The sequence below is a fragment of the Bos mutus genome, chromosome 27 (genome assembly GCF_027580195.1).
Source record: "Bos mutus isolate GX-2022 chromosome 27, NWIPB_WYAK_1.1, whole genome shotgun sequence".
Taxonomy (NCBI): Eukaryota; Metazoa; Chordata; class Mammalia; order Artiodactyla; family Bovidae; genus Bos; species Bos mutus.
In genome coordinates this window covers 19,018,067-19,045,447 of record NC_091643.1, presented here as the reverse complement: position 1 = coordinate 19,045,447, position 27,381 = coordinate 19,018,067, and the positions used below count along the sequence as shown (strand labels likewise).

Below are 27,381 nucleotides of genomic sequence, written 5' to 3'. Positions count from 1 at the left end.
CATAGAATATTTCCCTCTCAATCTAGTAAAGAACCTTCTTTCAGGCCAGAAGCAATGAGGCAAAGCGGTGGGCCGGGGGGGTAAGCAGATGTTTCTTGGTCATTAGCCCTGTTTTTCTAGGAATATAAAATCCCTTTGTTGTCTGATAACTCTTAGCATGTCTGGAAACTATTGCTACTGAGATCTCATTCTGATACTGTCTTTCTTTGAAGTAGTAAACCAGGTCATAAAGATCATTTATATCCTGATTCAACCGTTTGTCCTCCTCACTAACTCTTTTGCTTCACTAACAAAGTTTTATAAATAGCCAGTCTATTTACAGATTTTCACTGAGTTTTGTTGGCAACTTAACTCTATTGTTCTTCCAAGTAAGCCTAAACTATTCTTCATACAAAGGACAAAATAGGAGTCCCTCTTTTCTGGTATATTACACCATGAATTTCACCCTCACCATTGACTATATGTTGTAGATTTCCCTGCTTTGTTGTAAATTGCCTGATGTGTCTCTTAGTTGACTGGCTGAGTGGTGTGATTTTATTTTTCGAAATCTCATCAGTTATCCCATCCTGCACAAGCTCTCTATCGAGGGTCTCCCACTGCAGAACAATGACTAAACACCAAGACCAGGAACCTGCCTAGCGCTTCTGCGGTGCTCTCCATGCCGAGAGACCTCCACTAATTCAGTCCCTCCTGCAAGGTCTTGGAAGGGTCTGTTTGAATCATTCACGCCCTAGAATGAATACCCGATAATGTGTTTATTCATTCCGAAGTAACTATCGAGTGCCTACTATCTGTTGAGTGAACACAATAATAAACAGGCCAGACAAGGATCCTCCATAGAACATATCCTCTTTTATTCCAGAGGCTTTTGACTTTTAACAACAGACAAGGTGCCAAATCGGCTTAAAGACAAAGGCATCAGGTTCTGTGTTTGAGATTAAGCCACATTTCCTTGGATGGGGTTAGGGGAAGTTCTCCAGCATCCTAGAATCACAGGACACCCACCTACTCCTAAGTGGAGTCTGATGGGGACTAGTTCTATTGTCATTTTTCCTGGGCCTCTGCCAGGCTCCAGTTAGACAATATCTTTCTGTGAAGTGTATTCAGGAACAGGCAAGAATGGCCAAGGAGGGCAAAGAATGGCCAGTGGCTGGCATCGGTGGTCAGCACATGTGCCCAAGACCACCACTCTGCCATTGCTCAGAAAGACATTGCCCCCTCGTGGTTCCTTGTATAACCCAGGGAGGAACTGGAAGTGCAAAGGGCCAGTTTCCAGATTAACTTTTCTCTTACTTCTTTTGAACTTCAACTGCAATTTCGATAGTCTCTTGGTTTATTTTCATCCGGGGCATTTTTTTTCCCCATAGAGAGAAATGACATCATGACAGCAATGGCATCTTTTATCAAAATCTCCACCCCAACCCCAGAGAAGTCTAATTTAATATGTAAATCCAAATATCACTCCTGCTTTTTTTTTTTTTTTTTTCAAAATGCTCGCAAAGCAAATTATTTGTTTCGGTTTCTACGTTGAACCAGGACCTGCTGTTCTGGTGATGTTGCCGCGGAGCTGTTTGGGGTATCTTGTCTCCAGGGCACCACTTTAAATTCCCTAAAAGCAGAAGCCTTATCTTCAACTCCGTCGCCACCCTCATCTCATTCCCAGGAGCACTTAAACCAGTCCAGGGTGAAGAATGTCTAGTGGGGGAGGAGGGCGGGGGCAGAAGGGGGAGGGGAGGAGATTGAAGCAAGCCAATACATAATTAGAAATTGTGATCTTCGCTGGGGCTGGAAGGGCTTGCTGTGCGAAATCCCGGGAGTGAGAAATGAAGGAGAATCTACCCATGTTTAGAGTTTTAAATTATGTGTTTGTAGAAATGGCAACCCACTCCAGTATTCTTGTCTGGAGAATCCCAGGGACGGGGGAGCCTGGTGGGCTGCCGTCTATGGGGTCACACAGAGTTGGACACGACTGAAGTGACTTACCAGCAGCAGCACTCAGTTTGAAAGCTTAAATGATACAATATTGGAAAAGTTCTCGGTGGCGCAGGAAAAGTGGAAATTAACCATGTCAGCTTCCAAGTATAGCCAACAACTGGGTCCGAATGGGTGCCAGCTGCTATAGTTTTATCTATCAATTTACAATCTCTTCTAATAACAAACTCCTGGGAGAGGAATAGACCTACTTCTATTTCACAGAGGAGGAAGCAGAAACCAGGCAGTTCGGCGTGTGGGGAGCCAACAGGCATGGTACGCTGACCTCCCAGTATGCTGAGTCTCCCTTCTTTCAGCGGCTTTTACCCTCTGAAGATCATCTGTCTTGGCCTCCAGGTCGGCTGGCAGTGAGAAATGTTCCCTTAGCCAACAAATATTTATTGAGTGCCTACGATATACCAGGTAGCGTTTTCAAACTGCCATAGGATTCAAAAGACAAACAGGGCCCGGTCTTGTCTTCCAAGAAGGATCTCCCGAAAGGGTGAGAGAGGCAGCCAGGTAAACAATTCCAGGACAGTCTGATAAGGGCCGTAGAGGAGTCCGAGCAAGGGTGGCCGGAGAAGTTTCGGAGGACCCGGCGTGGAGGTGGGGTTTGAAGATGCGCCCTGAAAACGCCGGCCCGGCCCGGGCTGCCCCCGGACGTCACCCCAGTTCCCGCATCCTGTCATTACCAGCTGCCCACTAGGTACTGAAGAGGAGGGGCAGGGATTGGGGAACGAATCCCTCGTGAAGAGCGAGCAAGCAAACAAAAGTAACACATCGCACTTCCCGGTCGCCGGAGCCCCGCTCCAAGCTGCGCGCACCGCCCGGCGGCCTCCAGGTGCCAGGCGGACCCAGCCTTTTGCCCTCCCCCTCGGCCCTCGCCCTCCGACCTACCGCGGAGTCGGGGGCCGGGGTCCGCCGCTTCCGCCCGCCGCCCGCCGCCCCTCCCCAGCGCGCGCCATCCGGCCGCGGGGCCGCAGCCCTCGGCGCGGCCCCTCCTCCCGCGGGGGGCTCTGCCGTCCCTCGTCCCGTCCCTCCGGGCTCCAGCCGGCAGCCCACGTCCAGGGAGGGCGGAGAGAGGAGGAGGGGCGGGGAGGGAGGAGAGAGCGGGGGGAGGGAGGCAGGCAGGCGAGAGAAGGGGAGCTGCTTTGAGCCCGGACTTCCCAGAGCCAGCCAGGAGCGCGCACTCGGCGGCTCTCCGGGTCCCGGCCGCGCCCCGCCGTCCCGCACCTCCCTTCTCCTCTCGGGGTACCCCTCGCCCCCTCCCTCCAGTAGTTGCTACGCCCGCGCCAGCGGCCGCCCCCCAGCCCCTCTCGGCCACATCCCCAACTCTGCGGACTCACTCCCGGGACGCGCGTTCTCGCCCCATCCTTTCTTCCTTCCTGCCTTCCCTCGCGCCCGCCCGCCCTCTCCAGGTCTCCCTAGCGGGTCGCGATTGTCTCCGTCCCCTCCGCGCTGCGCCGGCGCCTCGCCCTGCCCCGTCTCCCCCTCGCACTTCCTGAGTCGCCGGCCGCCGCTGCCCCGACTCCAGCCCGCGGCGCCCGGGGAAGGGAGAAGTGGGCGAGCGCGCCCTCGCCCAGCCCCGCGCCCTAGCCCTGCCCGGCGAGGGAGGACCGGGAAGATGAACAACGGCAGCAAAGCCGAGAAGGAGAACACCCCGAACGAGGCCAACCTTCAGGAGGAAGAGGTACGGAACGGCTCGGTGCCGGGGCGGGGACGACCTGGGACGGCGGCCGCGGGCTCTGCCCAGAGTGTGGGTGGGTGGCCGGCGGGGCGCGGGTCCCGGGGCGCCGGGCTGCGCTGGGGAAGGGGCACCGAGGGTTTGGGAATCGCCCTGGCGTGGAGACGCAGCCCCAGACTGCGGCCACGGGATGAGGGTGTATCATCGGAGAGTGTGTTTTGGTGGGTCCACGCGCGTCTGCGTGCCTGAAAATTGCGTAACTTTGAGGACTTTCCCGAGACCTCTGTAAGTATAATGGTCAGCTTTGTTTGCCCCGGATTTTAAAAGCGGAATCGAGAGCTGAGTCCTGGGTGACCTCAGATGATTGGGACCCGGAGGGTTAGCACTTAAGTTCTGCGTCTGGGGCTGGAAGTTGTGGGGTGTGTGTTTGTGTGGTTTAGGGAAAAAACTCGGGGAAAGTTCTCATGAAAAGACACCTTCCGTTCCCTGCCCCCCCAACCCCCACAATATCTATGCGAAAAGTTCTCGGTGAAATATCTTTCCCAGCTAAGGCGTTTTGGATTAATAGATAACTCATCAGCCGCATTCTTCTCTGATGAGTCAAAGACCCCGAACCTGGCTGATTAGTTTTTGTAAATTTAGGGGCGTTGCGGTTGTGGGGCGCAGCATGCTGGAGTTTCCGACTTTGCAACTCGCGAAGTGTTGATCCAGACTATTTTAATAGGACTTTGACGTCTGAGCGTAAATTTTATGTGGTGCGTCCCTAACAACGGTAAAAATGCTGCGGCTGCAGAGCGTTCCTTTGGTAGAAACAAAACTCAGTACATGTAGGGGGCGGGGAACTCTGAACAATCGTTTCAGAATTTTGTCGTTGGGATATTTGCGTTATCTTGTTAAATGCGCTCTGTTCTTGTTCGTGCGTTATCTAGAACCCAGTAAACACTGTTTTCCGCCTACCTTTTGAAAAGCCCAGGAAATTGACTTCTGAAACATTCCAAAAGGAACTTTAGAGTGTATGTAGATGCAAGAAAGTATGCAGTCTAAAAGTGTTCTTACAGAAAGGTGAACTGATTCCTAAGCGGTTAGGGTGTTCAGATGATTATGGAAATACTATTCCATGTAAACTAAAATTCTGATTGTGAAACCCAAGGTTGCGGAGGACTTAATACATTTAAGCCCTCAGCACTTGTAAAATGGGAACTATTTAAAGGGGGAAGACAGAGGAGCGCTCCAAGACCAAGCCAAACATTATGCAAAATAACAAGATTTTACTCTTAACACAGATGTTTGTGGGTGCAACCCAGGTGAAATGCTGTTGAGCCTGAAGTTGCCGTCTCATCTGAGCAAATCGCCTTTATTATTATAAACTGTTCTGAAAAGCATTGTTTTTACATGCTGGTTTTTTAAATTGCAAGTGATGGAGTAGTACTGACATTCCTTCTCTCTCAAAAAGGTGGAGACTTGAATTGCAAGTTCCGCTTTTTTTCTTGAACCTCACTGTCTGCTTTCCTATTTTATTTTCCCTACCACTGAAATAATCTTTAAAAATGTAGCTTTTTTTTTTGAGAATGCTGGAGTATTTTATTTTTTATAATTAATAAAAAATGTAGCTTTTGTAAGGAATTGCAATGGCTTCAGAAACCCTTCTGTTTCACTTAGATTGGCGATCTGTTGACTTCTAAGGGTAAGACTGTATTACATGAAACCATCTTTTCTCTCTTCACCTGAAAGAGAAACTTGTAAAAGTTCATTAGGGTAAACCAAAAAATTTTTTTTTTCTTCCTGCACACCATAAACTGTTTGATAGAATTAAGCAGAGAAAACTCAGGTTTTTCTTTTTTGACCCAGCTCAGCTTAACTGCCTGCAGCACTGGCCTGTTCGCCCAAACCCTGGGTGTCTTTATGTGCGAGGCTGTGTACCAGTAAAATCACAGGTGATTCCAATACAATCGCTGTCTCTTAACCTGTCCTGTTGCCTTAAGTCTTTCTTAATGGCCTGTGGTTCCAGAAAGTATCTGTCTTTTTAGCTAGATACTTGTTATTTTAAAAATAAGGGGACAGATTAAAAAATCTTAGAACCCAAGCTGTACAAGAGATGGAGTAGACAAAACAGATACACCGTGAAGGGAGAGGTTTTATGATGTTAAAAATTTGGTAAAAGAAGTTGGCCTCAATGATCTAGGTAATTTTGCCCTAATTCCCTGTTTGGGGTTTATGTTTTGTTTGTGAAAAACTCCTTTTTTCCCCAACCCTGAAAGCCACAAGTAAAACACATGTGTTTGAGTCCCATTAATGTGCTCAGCAGTATACAAAACCACCCGAATGGTCCTTTCCCTTGCCCACCCAGGAATCAGCAGTTTGTCCTCAAACACATTGGAAAGCCACGCAGTGGAGGATTCCAGTAAACAGAACACACACATAAATGTATATATACATAATGACTGTTTTTTAACTTCTGGTAGCCATTGAGCTGATGAGGAGTAAGTCCAGTCATCTTTGAGGGAAAATAGTTCATTTCCTAGATCATCAGGGTTATTTAGACTTTCTCTATCAACAAAATCCAGGTTTTATTCCACCCCCACCCCCCCAATTTAAGTGTGTTCCTTTATCTTCTGGTACATTTCAGCGGCCCACCTCCTGGTTTGCGGGCTTCTGAAGCTCACTCTGAAACAATGATGCTGAAACACTTCCTTTAGTTCCATTGCTGTAGAAGGAACAGTCTTGAGACCTAGGAGCATTTCTGCAGCTTTTGAAGTAAGGTTGGAAGTTTTTGAGACTTTGGGCAGGATATACTCTTCTGCTTTGGGTAATATTTAAAACTTTGAGGAAAAATAATTTTAAGATTTGGCTAGCCAATAGTGCAAGAGAGGATACATCTGGCTTTCTGGCTTCTAGTGTGCTGTACATGCGTATTCCTGTGCAACTTGTCCCGGTAAAGAAGAACCGGTTGTCAAAATCTTTGGCATCTGAGATTTACAAGGCTTCTGTATACATTTGTGTAGGGCAGACAAGACTGGGTGACTGAATAACAGGGCAGTAGAGCTTTTCTTACATAGCTTTACAGTTAATAAAAAATTCCTCGAATTTACCTCTACTTTTGGACTAGACATTCTTCTCTTCAAATACTTCACACTTGACAAGTTTCAGTACTGTTAATATGTGAGAGACATAATTTTTTGGCTTGAAGTTCTGTATATTGAAACAGTCTTGTAGTAGATATTATTTTTGATCCCTGAATTTTCAAAATGGAAATCAGATAAATTGGTCTTATTTTTACTTTTATGGTATGCCGTTGGACACTTTTCAGGCTGATTACGAATCATTTCTAAAAGGTGTGTTATTACGTCGAAGCACTGGTGTGTGTTTTCTCCTTAAATTGCTGTGAACATTCTTTAAAACAAAACTTGGCCTTGTTGGAATATTGATCAAAAAGATGTTTGGCAGATGGTGAAGTTTAATACAGATCTTTACCTCGCATTCTACATTTTAAAGTGCTTTGTAATTTTTCCCAAATAACTGGGGTCATGAAGAAAATTGTTTCTGATATAATTGGCACAGAGAAATGTGTGGTGGTTTGATGCGTCAACCTCAGGTTTTCATTGAGCATTAAGATTAATCAGTATTTTGACCTGGGGAAAATTACCGAATGGTTTTGTACAGTTTTTCCAAGTTTGGAGTTTGTTACTCCAAATCAAATCAAATACAGTAAACTTACATTTCAGTCATAAATAGGATTCGGTGACAGCGTTTTGGATGAAAATGTGATGATTTCATAGTAAAGTGATGCTGCAAGACCACTGCCAATATGGCATGCCCTTAGTTTTCCAGAAGTGGTTTTAAAATTTCCATGATAAACCCTGACCCTCACATGCAGTCATCTGTTTCTAAGGGCATTTGTGTGTTTAATGCTCTCATTGGAGATGCTTTCATGTAAATTTTGCAGGTTCATCTTAATTTTCCACTTTGAGGATAGAACTGTGACGTTGGTGATGGGGCAATAAAATGGGAATTCTTGGGCACTGCAATGAGGGCATGAATTATTGCGGCTTTCAGAAGGACTTTGGCGCTCTATGTCAAATTTTCAAGCCCTTTTATTCCGTGCTTTTATTTTTAGAAATTTACCCCAAGGAAATAAGCATGCACAAAGATTTATTTGTAGGATGAATATTGGTTACTTATGACAGACATATATAGAATCTGTGAATTTTCACTAACAAGGAAATTGCTAAGTAAATCGTTGTGTAATTCTTCAAAGAGAATATTATGTGGCCATTAAAAGCCACATTTTAAAAGAATGTACCTAAGTGTATTTACCTTTTTGGGGGGGAGTGGCTTAAAACATTTATTCTCTCAGTTCTGGAGGCTAGAAATCTGGAATCAGTATTTACCTCTCTGAATGCTGCAGTAGAGAATCCGACTTAATCTTCCAGTGTCTGCATTTTAATTGAGTTAATTCCCATGACATTACATGAAAAAAGTAAAAATGAAAGTTTGCTATTACGTGATGCCAATTTTTAAAAATAATTGAATATGAATACAGACAATGTGGTGGATTACAGGTCTTTGTATTTACCTTGTGATGCTTTTCTGGGTTCTCTGAATTTTCTGTAATGAACATAGGCACAGAAGCAGTTCTAGGTCTTTGCTTAGAAGATTTCATTAAATACCCTTGCAGTATCTGTAGGTGTCACAAAACCATTGTGCCGGCCACGTTGCATTTTGCTCGCAAGCCTTGCCCCAGGAATCAGGCCTCCATTCCTCATAGCATGTTTATCTCACTCGTTTCCCTGTCCTGTCTGTTCCTAGTGATCTTACTTAGCCTGCTCTCCTCGTTCTGACGTTCTTCCTCAATCCATCCACACATACGCTGCCAGATGCTCTGGTGCCCAACTCCGTCAGCACTTGGTGAAGTTTAAATATGACCTTCAAGATTGCTCTTGGTGCTCCGTAATATTCTGTACACCATTTATTTCAACCAGTTCCCCCTCTCGGGCGAGCTTGAGCTGCTTTCTAGGCAAAAGCCAAGGTTCAGCTTGCATTTTGCAAGATCCCATCACCTGAATGTCTTATCCCAAAGAGATGACTTTCCTCAGATTTCCAGAAGTTATATTCTTCTATCAGCATTTAACTCCTGGATCATTATCTTAAAAAAAAAAAAAAAAAGCTGTGCCATCTTACCAGAGTATTTCTAATCCCCAGCACGTCCTCAGGTAAGTACCACCCACACATGCTTACACCTGTGTGTGCACATATAACTTATGAACGTAGGAAATATCCTTACTGGTAGGAGTGGTGGCCATGACCTTGAATAGGTAAGCTCTCAAAAAGCAGCCACTTAACTTCATGTGCAATTTAGAGCCTGTGATGGATGGACCCCCCCCACCCTCCGAAGTGACCTCCCCCACGTGTCACCTGCAGCCTCCCTTTGAGCCCAGAGGCCAGTGTGCCGGGTCCATCTAACAGTGTGGGCCCCTCATCTCCAGGTGCAGCTGGGGCTTCACTGTTAGAATGTGGCGTCTCCTGTGGGATCCGTTCTGACCTTTTGGACCAGGGCTGCTGGGAGCTCCGGTTCGATGCGAGAGGAACCTTCCCAAATGAGCCTGCTCTGTGTGACCTGTGTGACTGCCACTTTGGAATGTTTGTGTTCCTTTTCATTTGGCACCTTAGTGTCTGCCCCGGGGTAGGGGAAACGGAATGCAAATGGTCCTCTTGAACAGTGCTTGCTTTGGTGAAAGGAAAAATTTAGGAAGGAATGAAGAGAATGAACCTTAGTAAAAGCTGGGGCAGAAGTGGCAGCCTGGCTCTGTGGGGCTTGAGGCCAGCTGGGACCAGGCCTTTAAAGAGATGCTCTGTTGATTGGAGAGTGTCATCGGGGATGACCTTGTCTGCCTTGTGGGGATAACTTGGGTGTGATTGCACCGACTCACGTCCCTCCCTTTAAGTGTGTGGGGAGGATATTGCAGGCCACTTCAGTGCATTGTGTGTGTTGGGGGGCAAGTGGGGAGTGCCTGACTGCAGAGTTGATCAGAGCAGAGTTGCCTAGTTTGTGGCCTGGTATCTTTGCTGGGCGTCCCAGGTGGCTCAGTGGTAAAGAATCTGCCTGCCAATGCAGGAGACTCTGGTTCGATCAGGAAGATCCCCTGGCGAAGGAAGTGGCAACTCACTCCAGTATTCTTGTCTGGGAAATCCCATGAGCCTGGCGGGCTACAGTCCATGGGGACGCAGAGTCAGACACGACTCAGCGACTGAGCACGCACGCACATCTTTGCTGAGTGCAGAAAAAATAAAATTCTGAACTACTTGATCCTGGGAAATTTTCAGAGATCTTTTTAGCCATTCACCCAGGTAAGAATTATTAACTTTTGAGTATTTACTCTGTGCCGAGTACTGGCCAAGCACTTTTATATGCGTCTTCTGACTCATCCCCACAATGAGCTAATGTAGGGATCAGGGCAATGACGAAACTCATCATATGGGGAGGTGACTGACATCCTGAGGACCTTGAAGGTTCTGAGGAAGCCAAGATCTGGGACAAAGCTCCGACTCTTAAGTTGCTCCTAGGTTTAGTGGAGGGGGCCTTGTGTGCACAGGTACCATCTAGCACTGTGTTCAGTTAAGTGAGGCTGTAGTTTGAGCTGGAAACCAGTCAACACTCTTAAGGAGGGAGAGGGTCATGGAGCTATATCAAAGGAAACTTTTTTTTTTAAAAAAGAGGTGATACTGGGATATTTTTTTTTTCCAGGTGAGGGAAGGATTGAGGCATTAGGGGAAAGATGGTCCAGTCAAAGGGATCGGGCCTTCTGTGAAGATACAGAGGCTTAAGAGGTAAAACAAGCAGGGGAGAAAGGGAAAGTACGGATGATTGGGGTGGGAGAGGGATGGAGGAGTCCCTTCCGCTCCAGGGACCAGCATGCTTCCTGTGAGGGGAGCGGACTTCTGTGCAAGGGGGACGTGGCATCCTGGGATGTTCCATTGAGGAAGTGGATGCATTAGGTTTCAAGGCTAACGCTGCAGGAATCCTGCTCTCAAAATAAGACAGTGGCTGCTGGTGGTGACTGAGCCTGGCAGGGGCAGGAGAGGTGTTCACGGGCTGCAGTAACTGTCAGATGCTCCAGAGAGGAGACTGGTAGCTCCATCCATGGAGCCTCTTGGATTTCTCTTTCGGATGATTAGCTGCATGGTGGTTCTATTTGTAGAAGCCAGAAAATTTACCTTGAAAGGGGAAGAACAGGCTACTGGGAGGTGAAGAGGTTGGATTTGAGATGCAGAGGTCTGCTCTTGTAAAGAAATTTTCACAACAATTCAAGATTATGTGGGACTTCCCTGGTGGCTCAGGGGTAATGAATCTGCCTGCAGTGCAGGAGACATGGGTTCAGTCCCTGGATCAGGGAGATCCCCTGGAGGAGGGCATGGCAACCCACTCCAGTATTCTTGCCTGGAGAATCCCATGGACAGAGGAGCCTGGCAGGCTACAGTCCATGCATGGAGTTGCAAGAGAGACATAGGGACTCAACAACAACAAATAAGATTATGTAGCTGGTCATCGAAAAGGTGGGTGAATATGAACTGAGTGCCCAGAAAATTGGAGAGGGTGTAGGACCCCAGTTCCTAGGAAACCTTGCAAGGGTAGGCAGCAGAAGATGGACAATTGACTTAAAATTTGAAGCTTTTTTTTTTTTTTTTTAGGCATGGTGGGGGGGCAGGGTGAGGGGGAGAGCTGGACATTCTCAGAAAAAGTTAAAGCAATATTTTAAATGCACTCTCAATTTAGGAACACGAAAATGTATTGCATAAAATCTGCCTAGTTATACTAGTGTTCAAGATACTTAACCATTTGAAAGGCTGATTTGGAGGAGCCTAAGAAATCTAGGTATATATAGTGTATATTATATCCTTTTATTTTTCCTTTTATCAGCAGTCTTTGAACATTGTTTTCCTCTAAAATTTGCAGTTCATGCTTAGACTTTTACTTAAACTTTTCTTTTCCCAAACCTTTACCTAGAAGGGACATAAAATTTGCAAATGGGTTTGGAAGGTAAAGATGGAAGGCCTGAAGAGGCTTGAGTATTTTTATAAGAAAATCCCAAGTTGCTTTGTTCTTTTTCATTTCATAAGGGTTGGGGGAGTTAGAATGAGTCTTTGGCTAGAGCCCAAAGTCGTCTCTTCTGTGGGTTATATTTTCAATTTATTCATTTCGTTTGCTGCTTTTTTTCTGCTCACAGCGAAGTGTCAGCTTGTGAATAAAGAAATGCGGTCCAGGAATTTAAGAATAAACAATTGTGTTTCTCATAGGTTTTAACCCTACTGCAACCATTCTGATGCACATTATGTAGAATACGGGAGTTAAGAAAAGGAAATGGCAGTAATAAATGCCAATCACACCAAGGAAGATGGTTCCAAATTCCAGGCTGTAATACAGTATTGTTACACAAATTTAAAACGCTGAGGGGTTGCTGACAGCATAGCTTAGTTCGGTCACCCCCTTCAGACTTTGCAAACATACAAAGAAATTTAGGCATCTCAGAATCATAGTGCATCTCATGAGCCCACAAAAAGAAGTTAGAGACTAATTTCTACTTTCAGTTAATCTTCATTTCTCATGAGTGTTTTTTTCTCTTAAACATTCTTTGCTCTTCCTAAATTCTTATGTCACCAGGTAGATATGCTGGCAGGTGGCCAACTTTAAGAAATCCTAGAGATTAAAAAAAAAATTTTTTTCCCCTCAGATCCCCAGGATCCTGTTTTATGAACATTTATTTTTCTGATGCCCACCTGTAGGATGGATAGTTTTGGCCTCATGAGAGAAGGGATGGCTCAGAAAGTGCTATCTTATTACAGAAGTACCAGAATTTCCTTTGTGCTCAGAGAAGTGCTACAAAAGTGTAATTACTTTACCCAGCATGTGTGATTTACAGGCCTGAAAATGTGCGAGTTTCCAGAAGCATTTGTTTTTATATACAGTATCCCTCTAAGCCGGCAGGATGTGTTTTGGGCCAGGGAGGGGACACACACAGCTCTCTCCACTGTGACACACACTCACTCACGCTTCCCGTCCTGTCCTGTGCCTTCCGTGGGATGCTGGGTGACAAGAGAGTGAAAATGTCGGTAATTGCTTCTCTGGGCCTTGCTTATCCTGAGAAGAAACACAAGCTGTCCTGGAGTCCAGTCAGCCTCCCCTCTGCCAGATCAGTGTGTCCTGAGTCTGCCTTCTCTCCTCTCTACCCTTCTAAGCCTGTTTCTTTCTTTTCTAGAAACTCCAAGCATTTTCCCAGCAGTGACCAAAACAACAAAAAAGGTCAGAGCCAGTGCTGAGACCATTTTTGTTGCAAACATTATTTTTTAGTCTTCAGAGGTATAAAAAAATTGGAGGGATAATTGAAGATCAGGTGCGTGGCCCCCCGTATAATCAAACTTATAAAAGCTTTTATGGATTCTTGGCACATTGATTCACTGAGCATCTGTGGACTAATGTCGTCTCTTAAGCACTGCACTTTGAAATTTTTTCTTCTGGAGTACAGTTGTTTAACGGTGTTTCACGTGATTCAGTTATCCATATACATGCATCTACTGTTTCAAGTTGTTTTCCCATTTAGGTTATTACAGAGTATTGAGCAGGGTTCCCTGTGGTATACAGTAGGTCCTTGCTGGTTAAGTGTTTTAAATGTAGCAGTGCATACACTAAGTGTGTACTTTAGCCAGTGTGCACTTTAACACAATGAGGTTCTCATGTTTAGGGATGAGGAAACCAAGGCTCTGAGAGATGAAGTAATTTAAAGTTTTATTTGTAAGTGGTGCTAGGAACTGAAAATCTCTATAGTGGTATGTGGGGTTCATGTAATCTGGGCCTGCTGGTCTCCCTGACCTCATCCACCAGGAGTCACAGCTTCATTCGTTATGCTTCAGCTGCTGGGCCTTACTTAAGTCTCTCCAACATGCCAAGCCTGTTGCTGCCTCAGGGCCTTTGTATGTGCTGTCCTCTCCTTTCCGCCTGGGAAACCGTACACCCAGGCATGAGGCAGCCTTGTCCTCATTCATTCAGATCTCACTTCAGATGTTACTCAGAGGGACCTTTGACCTCCAAGTTCAAAGGAGCCCCAAGTTCCCAACCACTGTCAGCTTCCTCTTATTTTCCCCACAGGACTTCTTCCTCACTGATGTTACCTTGTGTACTTGCCTTGTACTCCTGGAATGTGACTCTGGTCTTGTTTAAGGCAGTAATTCCAGTGCCTGGAACAATGAGTGGACCTGCCCAATGCATTTGTTGTTTGTTAAATGACTGGAATACAAACCCACTTGTCAAATTCTGAGGCCTGTACAATACATTCCATCGTCCTAAACCTTTTCCAGCAGTTTTTCAGTTCAGTCACTCATTCGTGTCCGATTCTTTGCGACCACATGGACTGCAGCATGCCAGGCTTCCCTGTCCATCACCGACTCCCAGAGCTTGCTCAAACTCATGTCCATCGAGTCGGTGATGCCATCCAACCAACTCATCCTCTGTTGTCCCTTTCTCCTCCTGCCGTCAATCTTTCCCAGATTTTCAACATTTCCCAGCAGTTTTTAGATTAAATCTTAACGTTGCCTTTAAGATGATCACTTCTGGATTCCCATTTAATTACATCAGAAAGGACAATTAGCACATGCTTTTAAGCCAGAAATTTTGGATGGGAAGTGATGAGTCCCGTGGAGATGAAGAGGGTGGGAGAGAAAAGCTGATTTTCACATGTAAAGATCTGCTTCCCCTTGTCCAGTAAAAATGGAAACCGAGTACAATTTCCACAGAAGCAGGAGTGAAGTGTGGGCCGCCCAGATAGTGATAAGTTGAGTGGAGCAGGGTGACTTGGATTCCTGCTTTGCAGATGTGCTGTTGGTTTGCAAAGAGTTAATGTTAACAGCCCAGGTGGAATTGATTTGGAGATAGACACACAGGCCTTTGATTCAGTCTAGCCTCCAGCTCAGTGTGCTTTCTTCGCTTTGCAAAGTGAGAAGGCAAGCGATGCAGGACGCTGTGGGCTTTAGCTGGCCCTGTCGAGCCCGTGAGCACCTGTGCAGTAGCCCCAAGGCCGCCGCTAATCTGAGCCCTGCGAACCCTTAGGGAGGCACCTCACAGCCACTGGTCAGCCTCACAGACTCAGGAGTTGCTTTTATTCCCTGTAAAACACAACAGATAACAGGTTAGGATGAAAGAAATCTAAGTCATCCTTACTTTGGTCATCGGATTGTCTGTTTATCGAGCCCACGAAGGCACTCATGAAAGGCACTCAGGCCATTGGCATATTCTTGTTTATGGCCTTCAGGTCTAATACTTAAACCTAAACAGACTTTTTATTTTTCTTTTTGGCCACCTGTGCGGCAGGTGGGATCTTAGTTCCCCAACCAGGGATCGAACTTGTGTCCCCTGAAGTGGAAGCATGGAGTCTTAACCACTGGACCACAGCGGAATTCCAAGAGCAAACTTTTTAAACTTTGCCGTCGTCCAGTGTCTGATAGTCTTGGAACCAGTGGTATATAATCTTTTTATTAGTTGGTTCTTGACCAAATAAATCATCAGTACTCTTTAAGATCCCCTGGAGAAGGGAATGACAACCCACTCCAGTATTTTTGCCTGGAGAATCCCATGGACAGAGGAGCCTGGAGAGTCGCAAAGAGTGGGACACGACTGAGTGACTAACATACACGTTAAAAAAAAATTATTACACCTTTTTTCCCTTTTGTAAGGGACCTAGGACAAGTCACTTAAGTATCTTGTTTCCCTAACTAAAATATAGAGATGGAGAGTCAACGCTTGCTATGCATTCAAAGAACTGTAAGTTTTTCTATTTCATCCCACTTTTCATCTCCTCTGTGTGATGCCAAGTGCTGTGGTGGCCCGCCAGCCCAGATACATCCGGGGTGGAGGGGGAGAGACTGTTTGGGAGGAAAGGTTTTAAGCCTGAGATTGTTTTGTTTTTGTTTTTCGCTAAGCAAATCAGTGCCTCTTCTGGAGAACTGGGTGGGAGTTTCTGGGTGTGAGCTAACGGCAGGAAATGACCCTCTCTAAACAAAAGGACTCTTTAAGGCCCATCCTGAGTCTTTGTGTTTCTCGAGGAGGGGTTATGCAGAAAACCAGAGCTAGGAAATTAATCTCTGCTTTTAGCCTTTCTAAGGGGGGGGAGGGGAGAAAGAAGATTCCTTCCCTGCTCACCCTCCTAAACGTCCAAGGGGCCTGCCAGTACCCACTGTGAGTGCAGAGAGGTTTAAGAGCAAGGCAGGTCTTTGGGCCACTGTGCCTTCATGCGTACAACATGCAAAGAAACTCCAGGTTGGGTAGAATTACACCTACTGTGACCTTCAGTTTTAACCTTGGCTTTCAGCTGCTGCTTGAAAAAACCCATCACCAGCAAAATGCAGAATGAGGAAAGGAGAAGAAAGGAATATTTTGTATGATCTATTAGTTGGGGTGCTGAGGTTTGCTAAGTAATGTGAACGTCGCTCAGTTGTGTCCGACTCTGTGCGAGTCCGTGGATAGTCCATGGAATTCTCCAGGCTAGCATACTGGAGTGGGTAGCCTTTCCCTTCTCCAGGGGATCTTCCCAACCCAGGGATTGAACCCAGGTCTCCGGCATTGCAGGCAGATTCATTAGCAGCTGAGCCACCCCCATAAATAAATCAAAGATTTGAATACTACATTAACCACAGTCTTCATTTTTCTAAATCTTAACAGATAAGAGCCGGTGACTTCTGCCAGTTGATTAACACAAGGCATTTCTAAGCTTTTCTGTGTTAGATGGCAAGCCCATATGAAGAAACGTTGGGCCTTGCCCCTTCTTTGGCATGCTGCTTCTCTTTAAAGTGACCGTTCACTGGATTTCTGTATCTGTAGGGCTGAGTCCCTCTGCTGTTCACGTGAAACTACCACCACATTGTTAATTGGCTATACCTCAATACAAATGTATCTTGCTGTTAAAAATAAATTATAAAAAATGGCCATTATATCAATATTTATACTGGAGGATTCTGAATTTATATTGCTAGGGAAGTGTCGATAGTTCTGTCTTATCAAAAATTATTTTGCTTTTACACATTTTTGCTGACTTGCAGTAATGAACTTCTTCCAGGCACACCACTTTTATTTTTTTAAAGGAATATAAATCTTCCCACTAATAATTAGAAACACATATTTTGTTGAAAATGGTTTTGTGGTTTTACTTCATTTTCAGAGTGAAAACGACAAGCATCTTCTCCAAGAAACTTCCTTAGCTTACTATTTTAGGCTTTATATTGTAACTGTATTTTTAGAAAGGCCTGCCGATGTATTTGGTGGGTACAATGTGGTGGGGTGGGGGGGGGGCGGGGGTGCGGAGGAGGGTAGAGAGGTGGATTCTGTCACAGCACCAGACACTTAACAGAATCGCAGAGATAAGATTAAAGCCAATGCTTGGATCCCAGAATGAAAGGATTTTGTCTGGATGTTGCATGTGTTGAAAGACTCTGTATCTCAGATAGGAACTGAGTGTAGTATCATTGTAAATTCCAAGGTTTACAGGGGGAAACTACTCTTGTTAAATTCTAGTGTCTGATGCGTCAGTAGGTTTTCTCATTTTCTTAATAAACTTGAGAGAAAGGTGACTGTTGTAGTGTTAGTAATTTACAGATAGGAAAATTACACATTGACTTAGATTCCTTTGGAGGCTTATGGTATACATTTGGCATGTGTTTTTCATTTGTGAAAGATGACTTATTTTTCAGTTATTATCTGTGTAACATCACTTGTTATTTTTACAAAGATTAAAATACCAGCGATGATCTGCTCTCTGCATTTAAGCACATATTTAACTACAATGTCTGGCCAGTAGAGTTCTTTGCATTGAGAACCATCCTGCATCTGTCTCGGTAGTGACTGCGACCAAATTCCCAACCTGCATTTTTTACACAGGTTAGGGTGTGGTTTAGCTGGATTTTGGGAATGAAGCGTGTCTGATTGTATTAGGTGGAGGGACAGCTTTTTCCGTAGCTCTGTCCACTCGTGCAACTCCTGGTAAACCTTGAAACAAACTTGAAAATGTCCTGATCGGGAATGTTCTTGGATGATCAAAAGGAAGCGTCCTGCCCGCTGCATCTGTTGCTGTTTGGTCATCGTGCACCCAGCCTGCTGACTCTGTGTCTTAAAAACAAAAACAAAAGCCACTAGGGAGGGAGCAAAGAACTCAAAAATACGCGTGGGGCTTTGGAATATGGTGAGTTTCTGGTTTTGGCAGATGATCATTTGAGAAGTTTTAACCATTAAGTTGTCCCTTCTCCCCTCCCAAAGCCCCCCAGTTTTAATTAACAATTAACCAGTATGAAAATTGCTCTTTATTACTATTATAAATCATGGGTCATGATTATACAGAAATCCTATTGGTCTTATTCTGAACTTCACTGTAAAGTGTTATTTCTTTTGTTGTTTAACAAGTCGTGTTTCTAAGTCGTTGTCTAACTCTGCGACCCCATAGCCTGTAGCAAGCCAGGCTTCCCTGTCCTTCACTATCTCCTGGAGTTTGCTCAAACTCCTGTCCATTGTGTCATTGATGCCATCCAACCATCTCATCCTCTGTCACCTTCTTCTCCTCCCGCCTTCAGTCTTTCCCAGCATCAGGGTCTTCTCCAGTATGTTGAATCTTCGTATTGGAGCTTCAGCATCACTCCTTCCAGTGAATATTCAGGGTTGATTTCCTTTAGGGTTGCCTAGTTTGATCTCCTTGCAGTTCAAAGGACTTTCAAGAGTCTCCTTCAGCACCACAATTCAAAAGCATCAATTCTTTGGGGCTCGGCCTTCTTTATGGTCCAGTTCTCACCCTCATTCCCAGTTGGCACTAGGTGGTAAAGAACGTGCCTGCCAGTGCATGCGGGTTTGATCCCCGGGTTGGGAAGATCCCCTGGAAGAGGGCATGGCAATGCACTCCAGTATTCTTGCCTGGAGAATACCATGGACAGCCTGGCAGGCTACAGTCCACAGGGTCGCAAAGAGTCAGACACGACTGAAGTGACTGAGCACTGTTAGCCCTCACATTCATACATGACTTCCTTATTCACTAATAAAGTCAGTCCCAGGTAAAAGCTTGGGTGCTGCTCACAGCAGGAGACCCAGGCATAGAAATCCAGCAACTTGACCTCAGTCCTCCGACTCATCCCCGTGCGTTCTGAAATCTTGCCACAAAACTTAAAGGCATTATATTCTCCAAATTGAAACTGCAGTCATATTCCTTGGAAAAGGTATACCGTAAATACATCACTTCCCGCCCCCGGTGGGTTAATTTGCAGCCATACAAATAGGTTTGGGATGAAGAGTAAGCATATCGTTCGTTGTATAATCCTGGAGTGGTTTCCTTTGTCCGAAGCTGTAGGGTGTTAATTCCATTTTTTGTTGTTTTGGACATCTGTGGCCCCCACTCCTGTAATGGGCCACAGTTTAGCTTCCGTGTACAGCCTAGGTGATCTCCTGAGTAACTGCTGCATATTTTAAATCCTTTTATTGCAGTCATGTCTCCCAACACTAAAATAATATAGCTCCATTGGATTTTTAATTTATCTGGTTTGTATTATCGAGACTACCAAAATGCATAAACCACTTGTTGACTTAATTGGATGACATTGGGTGGGTCCAAATTTCTTCACTTCTCCCCGCCCCCAGAATAAAATCTTTTATTTTTTTTAAATAGCAAAAAGTTTACTTACATTATCCTTTTTTTGCCTTCTCCTCATTCCAAAAATTAAGCAAAAAAAAAAAAGCTATAAAATTTGTTAAATTTTTTTTCTTTTTGTTAAAATCTTATAATTTCTTTCTCTACAAGTAGCCTTAATATTTTGGTGTATATCTTATATGCTTTTCTGTGTGTATGAGTGTAAATACACTCACTTCCTTCTTTTTTTTTTTTTTTTTACAAAAATGAGATCATACCATAATAGTGTTTAGTTACATTTGATTTTCTTTTGACATTATGAGTATCTTTGCATGCCAGTGGATAACAGTCTGTAGCCTCATCTTTGTTTTTCTTCTCTAAGGTTCTAATTAGTTATCTATTTTATACATAGTGTATATATGTCAGTCCCAATCTCCCAATTTATCCCACCTCCGTTTTCCCCCTCTTTGTGTCCTTACATTTGTTCTCAGCCCCCTCTTTAATTCTTAATACTGTGCCGTGGTAAGGATGTGCCTTCATTTATTGAACTATTATTTGTTACTGAGCAATGACTTTGTTTCCAGCTTTGTGATATAAACTGTATATCCTCCTAGCTAAATCTGTGTGTACACCCTTAGTGATTTCTTTCGCTTAGACCCTTAGAAGTTGTCATTTCTGGGTCAAAGGACTTACATTCCTTTTTAAAGACATTTTGATGTTTATTGCCAAATCTTCTCAAGAAACAATTGTACTAATTTATACTCCCACCAGCAGAAGGCAATGGCACCCCACTCCAGTACTTTTGCCTAGAAAATTCCATGGACGGAGGAGCCTGGTAGGCTGCAGTCCATGGGGTCGCTAGAGTCGGACACGACTGAGTGACTTCACTTTTACTTTTCACTTTCATGCATTGGAGAAGGAAATGGCAACCCACTCCAGTGTTCTTGCTGGAGAATCCCAGGGATGGGGAAGCCTGGTGGGCTGCCGTCTATGGGGTAGCTCAGAGTCGGACATGACTGAAGCGACTTAGAAGCAGCAGCAGCATACTCCCACCAAGAGTATTAGCAGGTCCATTCTCCTGCATCCCTGGCCACTGCAGTTTTTAAATCTCTCAAAGGTTGCTTCTTCACCCAATGGCTCAGGGGTAAAGAATCCACCTGCAGTGCTGGAGACTCAGGTTCAATCCCTGGGTTGGGAAGATCCCCTGGAGGAAGAAATGGTAACCCATTCCAGTATTCTCACCTGGGAAATCCCAAGGACAGGGGAGCCTGGTGGGCTACAGTTCACGAAGAATTGGACATGACTAAGCGGCTGAACACAGCACACACTGATCTGTACAACACCTGGGTGTTACACTTTGAATTTTTTTTTTTTTTTTTAGTGTCGATTATTTATTTGGCTGCACGGGTCTTCGTTGTACCCCACAGGTTCCTCCGTCTTCGTTGGCAGCATACGAGATCTTTAGTTGCAGCATGTGAGATCTGGTTCCCCGATCAGGGATTCATACCTGGGCCCCCTGCATGGGGAGTGCCACGTCTCTATATTGACTTCATTAACCCCACTTCAAGACAACCCAGTTGTCTCAGGTACTGCTGTAGGCACTAAAATACTTAGCAGTTCATTTCTGGAACTGTTATTCTTGAGTTCCCTTGAACCCAATGAAAAGTATTGATTTTGTGATCCTTGATGTATATTTATATTTAGGTCCTTGATGTATATTCTGGCTAAAAATGTAATGACTGGGTGGCGAGGCCAGTACTTGAGGTGTTCTGTGCGCATGGATAGAATTTCATTGCATTGGTTGCAATATCTAGTGAACTAGTAACACTGCTGATTAAACCGTATTGTAAGGTGAATCCTGATCTCAGAGATGTTACTTGGTGGGGAGATGTCAGAGCCGGTGGATATGTCCTTGTAACTCTCCTTTTCTTGTCTCAAGGCTTGAGGTAAGCATAGAGACACTTGGAGACACATTGGTCAGTCTGACATAAGTTTTGGTGGACAGTTAGCCGGTTCTATCCCTGGAAAGAACTTCTATGGACACAGTTAAAACAGGAATGCCTTTCCTTAGGCATAGACACTCCAGTGGTCCTTTTCCTCCCCTCTAGATTGAGGAGGGCGCCTGGACCTCAGTGTAGACACTGTCTTGAGGATTCCTCAGTCTGAACGAGGGACCATCAGCACTTTCTCGTCTGCTCCAGAGGGGATGTTTTCACCATGATGCCCATAATGTACCAAGAGCTACATGTGGCTGAGGAGTGGGGCTCAGGTCTTCCTGTGTGGGTTGGGCAGTCTCCATTAACCCCAGCCCACAAGGTCTTCTTAATTGTTTCAAGAACATTCCTGCAGAGCACACGCCCTCCACAAAGCCTACACAGATGTTCTTAGAGTGTGGCTCTAGGAAATGAGCAGATGTAATGGAAACCTCAATCTTGACTCATTCTGACTGTTGCATATGAATGGAATTTGCATCTCATTTTGCATTTACTCGAACACTATTTCAGGGCAAATTCCCACTGAGGTCATGAAATCCTGAATTTTATGCACGCGGCACCTTTCTCAAAGGAACTGGAAGCTCTTTTGCAAGGAAAAACATGCCTTTTCCTTGAGGCCTTGATTGTGGTTGACAGATGGGGAAGGAGTTGGTGGAGAGACCATTGATTGGGGGTGAAAGAGGTACATCTCCCTGGGGCTCTTTCTTCCTTATCGCTGGTTCTTGTCTTGGCCTTCAGGTAGGATGAGGAAGTGCTACAGAGAGTTCTCTTGTCTGCTTGGAAAGACTGTCAACACAGAAGACAATGGGAAAATACCGCAAGTTCCTTTGTAAATTGACGCTATTGTGCAATATAGACAGACAGCTTAGTAATTCAGAGATCAGTGTAGATGCGAGGGAAACAGACTTTTAAGAAAGCGAAAAGAAAGGTGGGTCTTCATGAACTGGGAGGATTTAAATAGGTAGAATTGGGGACTGGAGTGGAGGAATTGGGGACTGGAGTGGAGGTTCACCATCTTAAAGGGTTTGGAGGTAGGAATGAATGTGATTTATTTCTGTGATGGGGGGAGCCTTTTCTGGCTGTGTATTTTGAATGAATGGAGGAGTGATGATATAAGCCTTGAGGATATTTTAAAGTTTCTATCAGTTTTCATTGGTTTCCCAATCAGACTTGTTCCATAAGTGACAGGTATAACCACCTGCAGAACACAATGCCAGCACATAAAGCCCAGCTTGTCTGCTGGCTCTGAGGGTAGAGAATCTGCCTGCAATGCAATCTTCAATCCCTGGGTTGGGAAGATCCCCTGGAGAAGGAAATGGCAACCCACTCCAGTATTGCCTGGGAAATGTCATGGACAGAGGAGCCTGAGGGGCTACAGTCCATGGGGTCTCAGAGTCAGACATAACGGAGAGACTAGCACTTTCTTCCAGTTCTTTTTTAAAAAATATGTATGGCTTGCAAAGCCACCTAGCCGTTCAGATTGGCATACTGGAAAAATGAAACAATTTCATCTTTGACTCTTCCCATTCAGCTTCCTCGATGGAGTCATTTACTCCATGAGGGCACTTGTTGCTTTTTGTCTTCCTTCTACAATAGTGGGGCTGCTAATCAGTCATGGTGGCCCTCAGCTTTAGAAACTGAATGTATAATTCCCCGGTGATGCAGTCACTCCACATATATATTAAACTCTGAATGTGTTAGGCCCCGGTGATAAAAGGGACAGCGAACTTAGACATTGTCCTTGACCTTCCTGGAACTTCCAGTGTAGTGAGAAAGCATATACTAAACAAAAGCACCAGTAAATATAAAATTATAAACAGGGCCAAGTCTCACGTCACTACTGGAAAAACCGTAGCTTTGACTATATGGAGGTGTTCTCATAAATCTCATAAATTAGCTTCTCATAAATCAGCTAGCACCTGAAAACATTTGGGGGCTTCTTGGTCAAAGCATCTGACATCTAGGGAAGTAATTTGAAAACTGGAAAGCACTGTCTGCCACCATTGGTTTTGGTTGTAGTTAGTAGGTAGGATCCTGGTTTCCGTAGCTGACACATAAAGCTCTCAGTGATCAGGCTCTTCAGTGCATTTCCAAACTTGGTGTCTTCTGTCTGCCTGCATGCATTCTCTCTTCTTAACCTTCATCCCTGCATCTAGTTGGGTGATGGTGTCTTCGTTCTTTTTTAATAACTTTCTCTCTCTCTCTGTTTAGTCGTTAAGTCATGTCTGACTCTTGCGACCCCATGGACTGCACGAAGGTATAATTCACAAACCTTAAAATTCACCCTTCTGAAATAAAGAATTCAATTTTTTAAAAATATTTAGAGTTGTGCAACCATCACAGCTCTAATTTTAGAACATATTTTGATATCCCCTGTCCCTCCCAAAATAAAACCTGTACTCATCAACCCCTCCTCCCAGCCCTTGGCAACTATACTAACTTTTGTCTTCATGGATTTGCCTATTATGGGCATTTTGGACAAATGGAATAGTACAAAATGTGGCCTTTTGTGTCTGACTTCTTTCATTTAGCATAATGTTTGTGGTTCATCCATGTTGTAGCATGAATTCATAATTTGTTCCTTTTTAATGCCTGAATAATATTCCGATTATCTGTCTGTACTGCATTTTGTTGGCAGATTCATCACTTGATAAACATTTGAGTTGTTTATCAACTCACTGATGTTCATCAACTTCTGGGCACCCTGTTCTTAGAAAGTGACGATTCCATCCAGGTCCCTGACTTGCTTGTGCCTGGCCTGCTTTGTTCCGTCCTCTCCATGAATTTTCATCCCCTCCGCACTTCAGCCTTCCCCTGTGGGCTTTCCTACTTGTTGGCCTGTCTGGCTTTCCCCCATAGAACAATTATGTTAGTCTCTGACTTAGCACCCTGAATATGCTACCTAGTAGTTTTACTTCTATCCTTTCATGAATATCTCCATATATTTATTTGGATCTCAGACTCACTTGCTTGTTAAAGACAGTTCATTCAACAAATACCGTGAATAAATCAGTGAATAAGGCTAAGATAAGAGCCTTACCTTTGTGGGGACATTAAATTCTAGCAGAACTTAGGTGACTTTTTAACTTTTTAAATTAATTTTTATTGAATATAGTTGCATTAAAATGTTTTTACTGAACAGCAAGGTGAATCAGCTATTCGTATACATATAGTTTTGGATTTCCTTCGTAGGTGGACTTATTAAATACATATATATTTTACTGCTATTCTTTTAGATTTCCACCTGACCACAATATATCACAGTGTAGATTCTCAGTAAACATTACTTGATAATTATTGCATTGAAATTTTCTTAACTTAAAAATTGACCCCCCCTTCATAAAAAAAAGAGAAAAAAAAAATTGAATGAGGCCACTTAATCCTCTCTGAACGGCATAGGTTGCTGTCTTATTTCCTACTGGCATGGTAATCACAGCTTCAGAGGTGATTCCTGAAGGTGAGAGGATGGGTGTGAAGTGTCCCCTTGGAGACTAGAAACCAGCTTGCAGAGGATGAGTCTCTCCTCCTCTACGCAATGTCTTGAGTCCAGACCCTCGCCGCCGTTGTCTTATTTTGCTGGGCTGTTGGAGTCTGAAGTCTTCGTTATTCTAAGGACTGGAATCTGGGGGAGAGAGAGGAGGGCGGGCGGAGTCTATTCTCCACTTACTGTCAAGAGTTGAGAAGCTTTCCTCCTCCTTCCTGTTCATGAGGAGGAAAGCGTTTACTCAGTTCCTGATAAAGCTGAGGCTTGTCAGGCCCTGAGCAAGGCGCCCAAGAAGGGCTGCCAGGCCAGGCTGGGAGTGGGGTTTGGCGGGGAATGGATGCATGCACGTGTGTGGCTGAGCCCCTTGGCTGTCCACAGGAAACTCACAGCATTGTTGTGTTTTGTTTCTTTGGCTGTGCCGGGTTGTAATTGTGGCATATGGGATCGAGTTCCCTGACCAAGGTTCGAAGCCGGGTCCCCTGCATCCGGAGCTCAGAGTCTTAACCACTGGACCAGGGAAGTCCCTCACAACATTATTAATCAGCTCTTCTCAATTGAAAATAAAAAGTTTTTTTTTAAAAAAAAACCTGCCAGCTCCTCATGCAATGCACCTTAATTACCTGTGAGGTCAGGTGTCTGGCTTGCCCAGCCTCTTTTGGAAATGGTGGTAGAATGGCTAGCTATCCCAGAGCCCTGTGAGGATTCAAGAGTTAACATTTGTAGAGGCCTCTGGAAATGTTAAGTGCCTGGTGTTCTTATCTCCTTTCTGGGCATAGTTGCCTTATAAGGCTGTCCACTGGGCCGAGGGACCTCTGCTGGGGAGCTGGGCCAGCCCGTGAGGCTGGATGACTGGCAGGCTGTGAAGTTTTCCCAGAATGGGCTCCGATTTCTTATTTTAATACTGGTGATACCACTTTTTTTTTTTTCCTAATTGTTAGTGTCAGCCTCACAAACACTTTACCCTCAGCTTTATTGCGTCTATTTTTAGCCCCTGATCATCTCGGTGATTCTTTCCCCGTGAAAACCAAGTATAGTAAAATCCATTTGAACAAAATAACCCAGTCAAAGGTTTTAAATTTTCTGTTTTTGGAAAGGAAGACGACTAATCCTAAGACGTATTTTAAAGTAAATGAATTCCTTTTTTTTCTTTTTTTTAAAGCTGTATTTAAAAAAAGTAATAGCAGCTATGACTTTCCCATAGCGCTCCTAAAATAATCGATGAAAATGCACAGATATTCAATCTAGAGGACTATGAACTTTTGTTCATTTTTCTTTTGTGAAACAGGCTGCTTTTCAAATAGCAGTATGTAAACATGGAAACTTAGTGTTTGAGAGCCGGTTTTAAAGGTCTTCCTTCTTACTCTGGCCATTTACTCTTGACATGTCTATTTATGCTTATCAGAACTTTTTGGAGCTTGGCGGCACCCAGGAAGTGCTTTTGTTCAACACCCTCTTCCGAGCAGTGAGTCAGCTAAAGCCCAAGGTTGGGTCTGGAGCCCATTCTGTTTGTAAGACTGTGCTATTCAGATTGACCCTGTGTCTCTTTCTGGGTCCCTTGATGTCAAGCAGAATGACCCCTATATTTTGAGTTGGTTAATTTATAAAGTAGAGGGGATGATAGCTACTCTCAGCCTACTCCAGGAAAGGTGCTATCAAGGTGAATAAATAGTCCAAAATGTTGTGTTGGGATCTAGAGACAGGGAGTAGAAGGTTAGAATATTATTTCTTAGATCCTTATTGATCTCTAAAAGTATTGAAACCTTGGTTCAAACCTGGCTTCCTTTTTTTTTTTAATTGAAAGTATCATGAGAACGACAGGTATTGTGGGGAACTTCCCTGGTGATCCAGTAGTTAAGACTCTGAGCTTTCTATGCATGGGTTTGATCCCTCGTCAGGGAACTAAAATCCTACATGCTGCATGGCGTGGACAAAAAAAAAAAAAAAAAAAAATTAAAAAGCTAATTAAAAAAGAACAACAGATACTGAGTCATTGGTAATTATACCGGCTTACTAGGTTACCATCATTTTCATTAATGATACACTTCTGCTTGCCAGGGCAGTACCTTGTGAGTAAACCTAAGTCCTATTTAGAGGCAATGAGCAAATATTTTTGGTGAGCCTTGTCCCTCCTGTATCTGTGTGAATGTTTATAGGCAATCTTGTTTATAAGAAATGGTGCAGAGTTGGGGAACTTTGGCCTTCGTAGTGGTGGGAAGTGGGACACAGTAGGCTGGGTCTGTTGCTGGTTAGCTCATTTGATGAGAACAGTGTGCTCATGACCCCGAGGTCAGTGGACCATCTGTGCGTAGGCCAGCCAGCTCTGCTCTGCTGGGATTCCAGGAGGCTGGGCCATGTGTGTCACTGGTCACGAAGCTGGAGCAGATAGATCACCAGACCCAGAGAACGAATTCAAAACACATGCCCTAAGGACAGAAGACTGTTTGTGGCTCTTGAATTTATGAGTCTATCATAACAGTTAGACATTTTACACAGTTTTCAGAGGAATAACAAAATACATCACTCTCAAGGATCCTAGGAAAAAACAGAAGAGCATAAGGAAGGAAATAAAACAAATCATTATCCCACTAGTGGCAGATTTTATGTTTT

The 27,381-nt window shown here is 44.4% G+C and overlaps 1 protein-coding gene across 5 annotated transcripts in view; it reads left to right on the top strand.

Annotated features, from left to right (window-relative positions):
- Positions 1–2,250: 2,250 nt before the first annotated feature.
- Positions 2,251–27,381, top strand: part of RBPMS (RNA binding protein, mRNA processing factor) — a 202,173-nt gene continuing 177,042 nt past the window's right edge. Inside the window, exon 1 of one of the 5 annotated variants that reach the window (XM_070364182.1) lies at positions 2,251–2,328. In XM_070364182.1, coding sequence (XP_070220283.1) covers positions 2,266–2,328 — 63 coding nt within the window. In that variant the 5' untranslated portion in view covers positions 2,251–2,265. Of the gene's footprint in view, positions 2,329–3,003; positions 3,662–27,381 lie in introns of those variants that run through there. The other 4 variants (XM_070364181.1, XM_070364180.1, XM_005908130.3 and 1 more) reach the window with 4 other exon arrangements.